Source organism: Podarcis filfolensis (genome assembly GCF_964270895.1).
Source record: "Podarcis filfolensis genome assembly, chromosome: 2".
Taxonomy (NCBI): domain Eukaryota; kingdom Metazoa; phylum Chordata; class Lepidosauria; order Squamata; family Lacertidae; genus Podarcis; species Podarcis filfolensis.
The window spans coordinates 102,440,305-102,453,217 of record NC_139605.1 but is presented as its reverse complement, the minus strand read 5'-3'; the positions used below and the strand labels follow the sequence as shown (position 1 = coordinate 102,453,217).

General features: G+C 44.5%; 1 protein-coding gene across 9 annotated transcripts in view; it reads right to left on the bottom strand.

Moving 5' to 3' along the window:
* Positions 1-12,913, bottom strand: part of TEX2 (testis expressed 2) — a 96,804-nt gene that overhangs the window by 39,775 nt on the left and 44,116 nt on the right. For all 9 annotated transcript variants that reach the window (XM_083598597.1, XM_083598603.1, XM_083598600.1 and 6 more), the window contains one exon: positions 2,897-4,518. In XM_083598597.1, the coding sequence (XP_083454723.1) occupies positions 2,897-4,492 (1,596 nt within the window). In that variant the 5' untranslated portion in view covers positions 4,493-4,518. The remainder of the gene's footprint in view (positions 1-2,896; positions 4,519-12,913) is intronic.

The following is a 12,913-nucleotide window of genomic DNA, read 5'->3' as shown; positions in this document are numbered from 1 at the left end:
AGCAGCAGGAAAATTAATCCACAGCCCTTATCGCATAAACATATGGAAAACTGAACAATGAGCTACATTGTGTGATTGCCACATAAGCTATTGCGGCAACCCTCTTAAAGATCAAATCCTTGGCAGCACTGGAAAATTCTTCTGAAAGAAAAAAAAGAAGCTGCAAAGCCTCTTCAGAAATTAAGAACACTAACATATCACTTCAGTAAACAGACTTAAGCTCGTTCCTTTGCTTGCAAAATCCTTCAACGAACAGCAATGCCGAAGAAAGCTTCAACAATCTTTTGCCACAATAAATTCAGTCTAGCACTGTGAAGGTGTGGTCACAGCCTTCCTGGCTCCGCAAATTTGCCTTTAAACTGTACCTGTCGTGGCGGTAGCTCAATGGAACGAATAGGAAGTCCACTTCCCCTATGGGCACAATCCTCTTTCCAAAGCAGAGATAATTTAAAAGCCCATTCCAAGGTCCATGACACATAGAGCTTCCCAAAACAGACGTCTACTGCAATCCATGCCATTAAAAACAACAACATCCTGGGCTCAGCACATACCGTATTTTTCGCCCTTTAGGACGCACCGTCCCATAAGGCGCACCTAGTTTTTTGGGGGAAATAAAGGGAAAAAAATTATTTCCGCCCCAGGCGCGGGGCTGGGGCGGGGGAGGCCCGAGCTTCCCCCGACCCCAGCCCCCAAACAGGCAGCTCTCTGCAAGCCGTGGGAGCCCAGTGCTGGCTCCCGCTGCTTGCAGAGAGGTCCGCGAAGCCTGGGCGCGCTGAGCTCAGCGCGCGCAGGCTTCGGCATGCTGGCAACTCTCCGCAAGCAGCGGGAGCGCTCCCGCTGCTTGCGGAGAGGTCCGCGAAGCCTGGAGAGCGAAAGGGGTCGGTGCGCACCGACCCCTCTCGCTCTGCAGGCTTCAGCGAAAGCCTGCATTCGCCCCATAGGACGCACACACATTTCCCCTTCATTTTTGGAGGGGAAAAAGTGTGTCCTATAGGGCAAAAAATACGGTACAAAAGGGCACAGCTTAACTGTGAAGCGCAGAAACAACAACAACACAAACGTCCCTGCACAGTCTCTTTTTGCAAACTAGCCAAAACCATCAAGCACAAGCTGGAAAAGTGCAATCTGCAGCAGGGTGGATAAAAATCAATTTAAATCTGATTTTTAAAATAAAATGCTTTTGGAGGAAAAATCTTTCTGAAGATACCTTTCTATTTAAGTTACATTATAGTCCAAAGGCTATTCATCAGGAAATAAGGATTTGTTTTAAGTTTTCCATGTGTGCTAAAACTCAGTCTAAGGTTTTTGTGGTTGTTTTTTTTAAAAAACCCATTTAACCACATCAATTAACAAACATGGATACATATGCTATACAGTAATGTTATTGCTTTGGTTAAATAAATTGTTTAAATTGTTATTAAGGAAACGATAATTTTTCTCCTTCTAATAAAGCACAACAGAAAGTTACATCCGTTCGCATCCAGAGGTACCACTGTACTCGGACGTTTTGGCTCCGGAACACTGCAAACCCGGAAGTGAGTGTTCTGATTTGCGAACGTTCTTTGGAACCTGAACACCCAACGGGGCTTCCACAGCTTCCGATTGGCTGCAGGAGCTTCCTGCAGCCAATCGGAAACCGCACTTTGGTTTCCGAATGTTTTGGAAGTTGAACGGACTTCCGGAACAGATTCCGTTCGACTTCCAAGGTACAACTGTACTTCACTTTAAATAGGCACCATCTTTTCTTTCAGCCTCTTAAGACTGTTTCCTGTCTTTTCCACTTGCGCCCTTCCTATAGCCTTTTGTAAACAAAGCCTGGTTGGCAGTGCTCCTGCTGATTCTTCCAACCACTTTCCCACATCCCAAGTGCTCTTGAAGAGGACACTGGATACAGTAAACTGTGCCCTCGAGGCAAGATGCTGAAAATGCACTCCACTCCAGTTTAGCCCTATCCTGCCCCATGAAAAATAGGGAGCACAAGAAGGCTTCAGCTCCCTTTCCTGCTCTGGATTCTATAGGAATTCAACATGAATCACATTCTAACAAGTGGGTTTCACTGTCCTCATGAATATTGGGAGCCTCATAAGCTGCAGAGCATATATGAAAGTGTGAGTTCCATAATAGCAACAGAAGCCACAATTGCCCAAGCGAGCGGCAAAGCCAATTTTACATTGCCAGAACAATTGGCTCTCAGAGGCATGTTCCTGTTGTGCTCCAACTGAGTTATATAACTCTATAACAATTTAGGCTCCCAGTTCAGGCTCCCATGGCCTGATCTGTGTGGCCAGAGACACATGGGGCAGCAGTCATTAGACCACCATATTAATCTTCCAGTCACGCAGCCATCCCATGGTAAACATATACAAATTGCACTAGAAAAGAACTATTACAGTGGTATCTCGGTTTTGAAATGTCTCGGAAGTCAAATATTTCTGTTTTCAAACGCCGAAAACCTGGAAATAACTGCTTCAGTTTTTGAACACTTTTCAGAAGTCAAACATGCTATGCGACCTCCGTACTGAGTTTTTCATAAGTAAATGCTTCCGTTTTCAAACGTTTCAGAAGTTGAACGGTCTTCCAAAATGGATTACATTCGAAAACCGAGTTACCACTATAACTGAAGCCATCAAAGCCTGACTTTGTGGGGAAGGGTGGCCTACAAATTTAAAATAAAATTAATAGAATAGAACCAAATCACAAAGCAAATCCAACCAGATCTTTAGTGCACATCTACTACAACAGAAGTGGGTGTCAACTCACTATCAATTTGTTATTGTTACATCCTGCACCACTTCCGAGAACCACATTAATCCCCACACCCCTCAGTATGGCCTGAAGTAAATTTGTTATGATACAGGATCATGTGCATCTCCAAAAGTTAGAAGGAGTTGCTCACCTTCAATATCTCAGGTTCCTGGATGTCCAGAGGGTGCATATTCAATTGCTTGTTCCAATTCCTATGTAGCCTGTTACCTCGAGAACTTGGTGTAAAAAGCCAAATGACACAGATGGCAATCATAAATCCCACAGCAACTCCCAAAAAGAGTCCGCTGAAGTAACTGGGAAGAGGGAGAATAAGGTAGGCATAGATCAACATTGTGAGAAAGTACAATGTTTTCATTGGAAGTTTAGGCTGTTGCACATGTAGTTCGGTGCCACCTTCACCGCTGAAAGGTGAGGCACAGCTTTCCTCAGGCCTCCCCTCTGCCTTCTGGTAGCTTTCAAAAGGTTTGTCAGGTTTACCGTCATCCTCTATCAAACAGAAGTCTTCGGAATACAGTTCACAGAACTCCTCGTCCTCTTTGCTCGCCAGAGCAGACAGAGAACATCTTTCAAGTACCAGTGAAGCCTTCAAACTGGGGTCCTTTGTGCTTAACAACGGGGAGCTTCTTCTGTCGGCCTCTTTTGCAGGCTCCTCCGCGTTCTGGGACTGCTTAGCACTCTTACATATACTGGAGTCGCTGCCGTAGAAGTCCCCTTCGGAATCGCATTCCTCCTCCTTAATGCTATAGTTGTTATTGCTTTCCAGATGGCCATTCATGCTGGAGAGATTGGACAGCTCTGAAGCACTTGAAGATAAGGCTTTGGGCCTGTGGCTACTACTCTCGTCACCCATTATTTTGCTGAGGAGCTGAAAAGGCTCGTAGATCACCTCCGAGAAGCGTCTCTTCGTGTCCTCGATTTTGGCCTCCATTTCGGGCACTTTAAAAAAAGAACGAGTATCCGACGGAGACGTCAAGGGGGACGAGGGAGCAGTTTTGGAGTCGCCACCTGTACTCCGAGGCTGGGTGAACTGCTTGAACAGGTGCAAGTTGAGTTTGGAGTCCGGCGGTTTGTAGGAAACCGCTTCGGGCTCCTGCTTAGAAGTGTCTGTGGAGAGAGACTTTACCAGGGTTTTCATCAACTGCCTGTGCCTCGTGGGCGGAGTGGCCTCTTTTGGTTCGATGTCTGTCGAGAGGGACTTAACTAAACTCATGAAAGGCTTTGAGCCAGCAACAGCGGATGGCGTGTTGGTCTTGGAAGGGGAGGGCAATGGAGATGGCGACAGGCTGGTTTTCAGTTCTGAAGGCAACGCCACCCCTGATGAGATGGCGGTGTGAGTCAAATGCGAGGAGGACGAGAGAGCTGATGGCACCACACTAAATACTTGGGTTTCTAAGGGCTTTGCAGTTGGCGAGACGATGGGAGACGAGACGAGTGGAGATGCAGCCACATTAAGCGAGGTAGTGGGACCCGAAGAGTCATGGTCACCGTGATCAAAGCACAGGTCTTCCTTAGCTTCAAGTGCAGTTACAATGCTTTGGTTGTCCAGTGCCTCGGAGGGGGACTCCATGAACTCTTCTTCCTCCTCTTCTTCCTCCTTCCCAAACGCCGAGAAATGAATGGTGATGGTTTCTCGGGAAACAGATCGCTGAACCTGCACTTTGGGCGCGGGCTGCTTTGAAGACATCTCACCGGTTTTCTCTGCATGGCTACTGTTCAGACTTGTCATTGCAGGTCCCAGGGATGCAACAGGGTCTGTGAAGAGGAAGCCAAATGCAAATCAGGTGGAGGAAGATCACAATTGCAATTAACAAGCTTTTGAATACCACACATGAAAATCAGTTTATTGGCCATGGAGAGGGTGCAAGTCATCATCGCTCACACTTCAGCATATATATATTTTGGAGGGGAGAATCATACCATAAAACCAAAATATGGTTAAGTGGAGAAAAAGCGGTAAATTGTTTACTACCAAGAACTGAGGCTGATTCTCTTAGCCTTTGGGGACCAGTGTGAATGTTTTATTGCTACTGTGGGGAATGGAGTGGGAATGGGAAGAGGGCAGGAGAGAGAAAAAGATCACACCAAACATGCACATTGGTAACCATGACACAGAAGCAGGATGCTAAAATGCACAGTGCCAAGGAGCATGTCTGACTGGGAGAAATACCCCCTTCAAAGTTGGCTCAAAGTAAAATTCCATGTGTTGATCTTAATGTTTAAATAGTTACCTGTGAACACGCAATGCAAAGGGATGGAAGGGGGGCGGAATTAGGCCACGTTTTGCGAACTCACTTCGGGTCTGTACTTTTACAGGGACACTAAAACAGTCACTTGGTGTCACTTCAACACAAGCAAAAAAAAAAATTCCACCCGCTTCCAGTCAGCACATTGTAAGCAATGACAGAATTGTGCGAGATGATGGATATAGCATTGTTATTTGCCTCTTCAACTGATTTGTCAAATTACAGCCAGTCAAGATAATTACTGTGATGGTAAAGTACACTCCAGTGATTATAATGGCAAGCAATTAAGATTATTGATGGACAGGATAGGATTTCATAAATCAAAGATGTTCAGTCCCTTTGATTGCACATTAATCTCTTAAAGAACTAATCATATACACACACACGCTGTATTGGTAGACACACAGCTAAGACCATAATGCAAGAAAATTATATATATATCTACACACACACACACACACACACACACACACACACACTACTTGTCAGAGCCCCAGTACATAGCAGAAGAGAGTGCTGTGCATTCCAAGATAATTGATCATCTTAGGATGTTTATCACCTTTAGTAAAGTGAACCTCAAAATCACATTGCAGAACTGAACACTTTTCAGTCCATAAGTGTTTCTGTACCACCCACACAGCACTAGTCCCAGAAATTCTAATTTCCAGTTCAAAACAGCCCGCTAATAGAGCAAGGCGCGGGAAGAGGCTTGTATTGCTGAAATGATTGCGCTAGAACATGCTTTAGCTCAGAGAACAAAAATTGTGCTTATTTAGAATGATCGACTTTTAACGAGGAGGTGTGTTAAAAGCCCGCTCCATGGGCACTAAATTGCAGTGAATAAGTCGTGCATTAACCATGGACTGTTGTGTATTGAACTTAAATCTAACTATGCTTTAGAGGCCATGGGTATGACAGAACACCAAGAGCCCAAACGGGAACTGGCACCAGAGGCCCAGCACAGACTCGCCACAGCCTGTATTGTAAAACAGGGAGACTCTTTGTCTTCACTGTTGTGCAATTAGTGGATGCAGAATTATATTTTCACAGGCTGGCTGAGAATTCAGGTTTCTTTTGAGAATCCATAAGCCATTTTCAGAAGCAGCCGAAAACATAACAAATTCTTAATTTGGGGAAATGGGTGGTTGGTGGGGAGATGAGCAAAGTAGAGACTGCCTCAATTGTCAAGACAACAGGTTTGTCACCTTAGTAACTAATTTTTTTTTGCCGACGGGAGCTGTGAAAGGTGCCATAATCAAACTGTCAAGCAGAACTCATCAGAACTCTTTAAGTGTAACATTAATCTGAAAAGCACCTTTACAAAAGAGAGAGAGAGAGAGAGAGAGATATTCCACAAGGAACTGGAACATCATTTCTATTCTCTCCTTTTTTACAACATAATGGCAAAAGAACCAAACCTTTATCAGTCTGGAATACTGCATAGCAATTTTGCATACTCCACAACTTCATATAATTAACAAATTTGTACAAATTAGGTAATCTAAAAGAGGCACATTGGCACTGGGAGAACTATTATGGGACTAATGCCTATTTTCTTTAAATTATCAGTATTTTACACATACATTTATCTCTTGAAGCCAAAGAGATTTTATTATTTGAAATGCTGGTGCTTTCTTAAAAGAGAGTATCTACTTTTTTTAAAAAATATATTATTTATTATTAATTATTATTATTATTGTTGTTATTATTATTATTATTATTATTATTTATAAAAATAATTTATAGGCCGCCGTATACCCAGAGGTCTCAGGGTGGTTCACAGAACAAAATCAAAACAAAACCTCACAAAATACATTATCAAAATCAAAACATCAACCCAGTAACCCTCCACAAAAAGCCCACATTTCAAAAGGGCATAGGATGTCAATCAGGTCAATCAAGCCCCGGTTAAAAAGGAACGTTTTCGCCTGGCGCCTAAAGGTGTGTAATGAAGGCGCCAGGCGAACTTCCCTGGGGAGAGAATTCCACAGATGGGGAGCCACTGCAGAGAAGGCCCCGTTCTCGTGTTGCCACCCTCTGGACCTCACATGGGCCTCAGAAGATGATCTCAGGGTCCAGGTAGGTTCATATGGAAAGAGGCAGGCCTTGACGTATTGCGGTCCTGAGCCATTTAAGGCTTTATAGATCAGTACCAGCACTTTGAATTGGGCCCGGAAACTAATCGGTAGCCAGTGCAATCGGACCAGAATCGGTGTGACATACTCAAATCGCCTTGCTCTAGTGAGCAACCTGGCCGCTGAATTCTGCACCAGCTGAAGTTTCAAACTGTCTTCAGAGGTAGCCCTATGTATAATGCATTGCAGTAGTCTAACCTTGAGGGTACCAGAGCATAGGCAGCAGTAGTTAGGCTATCCTTGTTCAGATAGGGGCATGGCTGGGCCACCAGCCGAAGCTGATAGAAGGCACTCCTGGCCACTGAGGCCACCTGAGCCTTGAGCGACAGCAAAGGATCCATCCAGGAGTATCCCCCAAGCTATGAACCTGCTCTTTCAGAGGAAGTGTAACCCCATCAAGAGCAGGCGATCTCCCACCCATCCGGTCTAGGGAACTAACCACTGTGGGATGTGAAACACAAGAGCACTCAAGTACAACATTCCTAGAATGAACATGTTTACACATAGGGAGGAATGTTTGTCCAGCCAGCAGATAAACTTCCTGTTTCCTTCTGGGCTGGGACAGACTTTCCCTGCATGTGACTAGAGGTGGGTATGACCCCACCTGTGCAGGTAATGACAAAAACACAGGGCAGGGCAGCCATCTCTCTCTTTTGACTACATGCATCGAAGAAGCAACATTTGCTTAGCCAAAGATGCCCTCTTGGCTTTCAGCCAAGAGAGGACAAAGGGACTGTCTTCTTATGAGATAGTTTCCAGGTACAGTGGTACCTCAGGTTAAGTACTTAATTTGTTCTGGAGGTCCGTACTTAACCTGAAACTGTTCTTAACCTGAAGCACCACTTTAGCTAATGGGGCCTCCTGCTGCCGCCACGCCGCCGGAGCACGATTTCTGTTCTCATCCTGAAGCAAAGTTCTTAACCTGAAGCACTGTTTCTGGGTTAGGGGAGTCTGTAACCTTAAGCATATGTAACCTGAGGTACCACTGTATATGTTACTTTTCTAAGCTAAGTCTGCCTTCTGGGATCCTATTGTGAACAGAATGATATGTGAGCAAACTCTTTTTATACTTTTGTAGAAGACTGTGTCGTGTCTTATCTTTTATGAGGGAATAAGGGGGAAATGCCGGAACAGTTATTATAGAGGCTTTAGCGAACCTGAGCAAACGCATCCGCTGCAAGTTTAAAAAGGGGAATGTTACTCTGCTAAATTGTGGAACTTGTTAACACAAGTTGGAAAAGGATATAATTAAACAATATATCCTCTCCTGCATCCCTGAACATTCCCCCAACCACTAACAGTGCCTCAGTCTTATTTGGATTGAGTTTCAGTTTGTTGGCTCTCATCCAGTCCATTACCAAGGCCAGACACTAGTCCAGTACTTCCACCGCCTCACCTGCAGATGTATAGAAGAAATAGAGCTGAGTGTCATCAGCGTACTGCTGAATATGTACGCCAACCCTCCGGATAACTCCACCCAGCGGTTTCATGTAGATGTTAAGAAGCGTAGGGGATAGGATTGAGCCCCGTGGAACCCCACACTGGAAGTTCCACGGGGCTGAAAAGCACTCCCCGTGAACCACTGCAAAGCGGTGCCACCCACCCCTGGTTCGGACAGTCACTCCAGAAGGATACCATGGTCAACGGTATTGAAAGATCGCTGAGAAGTCAAGAAGAATTAACAGGGACATGTTTCCCTTCTCTCTCTCTCTCCAAACAGAGGCCATCATACAGGGTGACCAAAGCAGTTTCCGTGCCAAAACCAGGCCTAAACCCCGACTGAAATGGATCCAGAAAATCAGTTTCTTCCAAAAGGCCTTCAGAAATCAGAGTAAGCATGTCACTGTACTCTGCCTTCCCCTCAAGTTAAACACAGGATGTAATTATAGCAAGTGAACATTAACTAAAACAAAGAGGATATCCTGGAACGCAGTACGAATGCATCCGACATGTTTAATTGAATAGGCTGCAGGCACACACAGGGTCAAGTGCTAGGCTGAAAACAGTTGTAAGAAGTTCCAACCAGCTCCAAGATCGCACGCTGATTCTTAAAATTGTTTATTTGTAATGCAACAGACCTATTATTCACTATGAATAAAGAATATAAGTATATGCCGGGACATTAGCACTTATGCAATGACTAATCTGCTCAAAGCAATGATAGGAACCAAGTTAGAACTTGGATCCATTGCCTCTTGACTGCAATCCTAGAAAGAGTTGGCTGGGAGGAAGTCCCATGGACCTCCACAGCGCTTACTTCTGTGTAGGCATGCGTAGGATTGTAGAAAACATCACCGCACATCCCATGATCAATTAGAATTTAAGGAACCCAATGCAACTGAGCGGCTGGGGAAGTCAAACCATCAGGTACGGTGCTCACTCTGGAATACACAACTAAGAATTGTGGGAGTCATTTCCCCCAATTAATGTTAAATTAATGTCACCTTTGATGGAAGTTCATGCTAGTAAGATAACATGTTACGACACGGCGTGCTGCCCCAATGAACTCAAAAACTCTAATCTACATCTATAGCTGTTGAATTCAACTTTAAATCAAGATATTCTCCATTCACACACCAATTGGCTGAGATTTCACATTCGTTCATCAATATAACTCCGGTCTAGCAGCCAGCAACTCTTTTCATCCTTCCTCCCAGCTTCCAGAATGACAAGCAACAGAAGATTCTGCCCCTCTTCTGCTAAATACTGTATATTACTTTGCCCAATTTCTGAGTGCATTGCGAGTGCCCATGCATGATCTGATTGCACGATCTCAACAGCATATGCTGCGCTAGCGGAGGTGACAGCAATGTATTTCACCCCGGAAAGTTTACAGGAGCGGGAAGGGGAGGGGAAGGGGGTTAGAATGCTTGCTGTGCCAGCTGCTTCCTTTTTCTCAGTCCGTCCCTCAATTTCAGCACACAGTACCTTAAATCTGTCATCCCAATCATTTTACCAACAATTGAGTTTAGAACAATTGAAGCCTGGGTGCATGGGGAGAGCATGTGGCTCGGGGAGACACACAAGCTGCCTGCAAAGCAGTTCCACTCAATCCAACAGCCATATAATGCAGTTTGCAGCCCAAGCAGAAAATCCAGACCCAAAGTGCACAGCTTTGCAACCTGGGCCAGGCAGTTTCACAATGGAGCTCGCTTGAGGAGGAGGAGAGGAGGATTTGATCCTGCTCCTTAACAAAGGAAGACTCACACAGATCACTTGATCCATGCCAGCTTCTAGACCATGGGTAGGCAAACTAAGGGCCGGGGGCCAGATCTGGCTCAATCGCCTTCTAAATCTGGCCCACGGGCGGTCTGGAAATCAGCGTGTTTTTACATGAGTAGAATGTGTGCTTTTATTTAAAATGCATCTCTGGGTTATTTGTGGGGCATAGGAATTCGTTCATATGTTTTTTTCAAAATATAATCCGGCCCACCACATGGTCTAAGGGACGGTGGACCGGCCCATGGCTGAAAAAGGTTGCTGACCCCTGTTCTGGACCAAGGGTAGGCAAACTAAGGCCCGGGGGCTGGATCCGGCCCAATTGCCTTCTAAATCTGGCCCACGAACGGTCCGGGAATCAGCGTGTTTTTACATGAGTAGAATGTGTGCTTTTATTTAAAATGCATCTCTGGGTTATTTGTGGGGCATAGGAATTCATTCTTTCCCCCACAAAAATATAGTCCGGCCCCCCACAAGGTCTGAGGGACGGTGGACCGGCCCCCTGCTGAAAAAGTTTGCTGACCCCTGTTCTAGACTGACAGAATTTGGGGAGAGAAAAAACCCACCACCCAGCTTTACAGCCCTCTTTTGACAGAAAGGAGAGGAACTGTAAGGCTTTGATTTATTCTGCCTTAATTGCAACTACCAGTGTACGTTCACACAAGCAGAACCTGTTAGTCACCGTAACAACTTGGGACCAGTTCACCCTGTGAGATCAACTTACCCCAAATGTGCCCACTCGGCCGCTTTGATCAGTGGACTTGGCCCTGCTAAGGGTGCCACAGAATGCCCATTTCGCATTTGTAAGAACTTGATCGTTCAAGTGTAGAACTTTGAACCCCTGGTTAAGACCGAGCAGGCGCCTACCCTGTTTTTATTTTGACGTCTGCTAAACACATTCTTGTTAAAGCAAGCTTACGCAGATGCTTAGAAATCCAAGGTAATTTTAATCCGTTTTAGCATTTCAACTTTAGTTATGTTTTAAAGTACAGTTGCAAATTTCTTCTCGATTTTATTTGGTAAATTGCTATGAGGCTGTTTCGGAAAAAAACAATCAAGCAGTGCATAGATTTTGTGAAATAAATAAAGACTTGTGTCACAGGTATCCTCATGGAGATGGTACACCTTTGGAAGAGTCTGGGGGGGGCAGCCAAAGTGGTGCCCTCTAGGTGATATTGAGACTACAACTCCCATCATCCTTGACCTTTTGCTATGCTGGCTGGGGGCTGATGGGCCCTAGAAGTCCCAAAAGATATGGAGGGCACCACATTGGCTAACCCTGGGGTTAGAGATTTTCCTTTTTTAAACAACAACAACAACAACATGAAAGTACTCTTACAACATTTTCACAAAGTTTTTTTAAAAGTTTTTTTTAACAGTTCCCAAAATTATACAGAGTTTAGTTTGAGACCCAGCTCTTGTTCTAAGTAACTGGAAAATTGCATTAAAATTTTGATTTCAGTAGCACCCGCATGGCACTGCCTGTCTCCACATTGCGTGGCACAATCCCAGATTGTATATGACAGGAGGAAAGAGCACCACAACCAACTTAAAACTATGAGCATATTCACACATTATCTGGGCTTTATGTGGTTTTTCCTGCTTAAAGTCTGTTGCAATTCTCTGTGCATGCTCAGACATTTTCTTTTTAAAAAATAATATTTTTTATTAAGTTTTCTGTTTTGCAATTTCAAATAAACATTTTACAAACCAGTGACTTCCCTTCTCTTTCCATGGTTCATTTTACATACCATACATCCCTGCATATTTTACTAAAACCATTCAAATAAATTTTTCCACTTCTATATCCATCAAAAATTATTCACTCTGTTGAATTTATCTTAATGATGCTGGCGTTTTCAGCTGTATACAGTTATTTTCCATCTATTCCAATAAATGTTTTCCAATCTTCTTTAAAGGTATGTTCTTCTCGCTCTCTTATTCTATATGTTAAATCTGCAAGTCGTGCATATTTCGTCAACTTAATTTGCCATTACTCTCTAGTTGGGACCTCGCTCACTTTCCATTTGGGGGCTATCGAAACACGGGCCGCAGTTGCTGCATACATAAATAACCTTTTCTGACACCTGGGAATTTCAGACATTTTCTAATCACAAGTAGAAGCTCCTAGTTTTGCACACCACTTCAAAAACTCTGTCTATGCATGGAGGGCGCCCCAGACTGAAGATGAGTTGTCTCACTATCACTTTTCAGAGCACTCACTGAATGGAGGAATGTTTCGCTCCCCCCCCAAAAAAAGTACAGTGGTACCTCGGGTTAAGTACTTAATTCGTTCCGGAGGTCCGTTCTTAACCTGAAACTGTTCTTAACCTGAAGCACCACTTTCGCTAATGGGGCCTCCCACTGCCGCTGCACCGCCGGAGCACAATTTCTGTTCTCATCCTGAAGCAAAGTTCTTAACCTGAAGCACTATTTCTGGGTTAGTGGAGTCTGTAACCTGAAGCATCTGTAACCTGAAGCGTATGTAACCCAAGGTACCACTGTAAGTCCAAAATGGCACTCCTGCCTAATGAAAAAAGCAACTTCCAC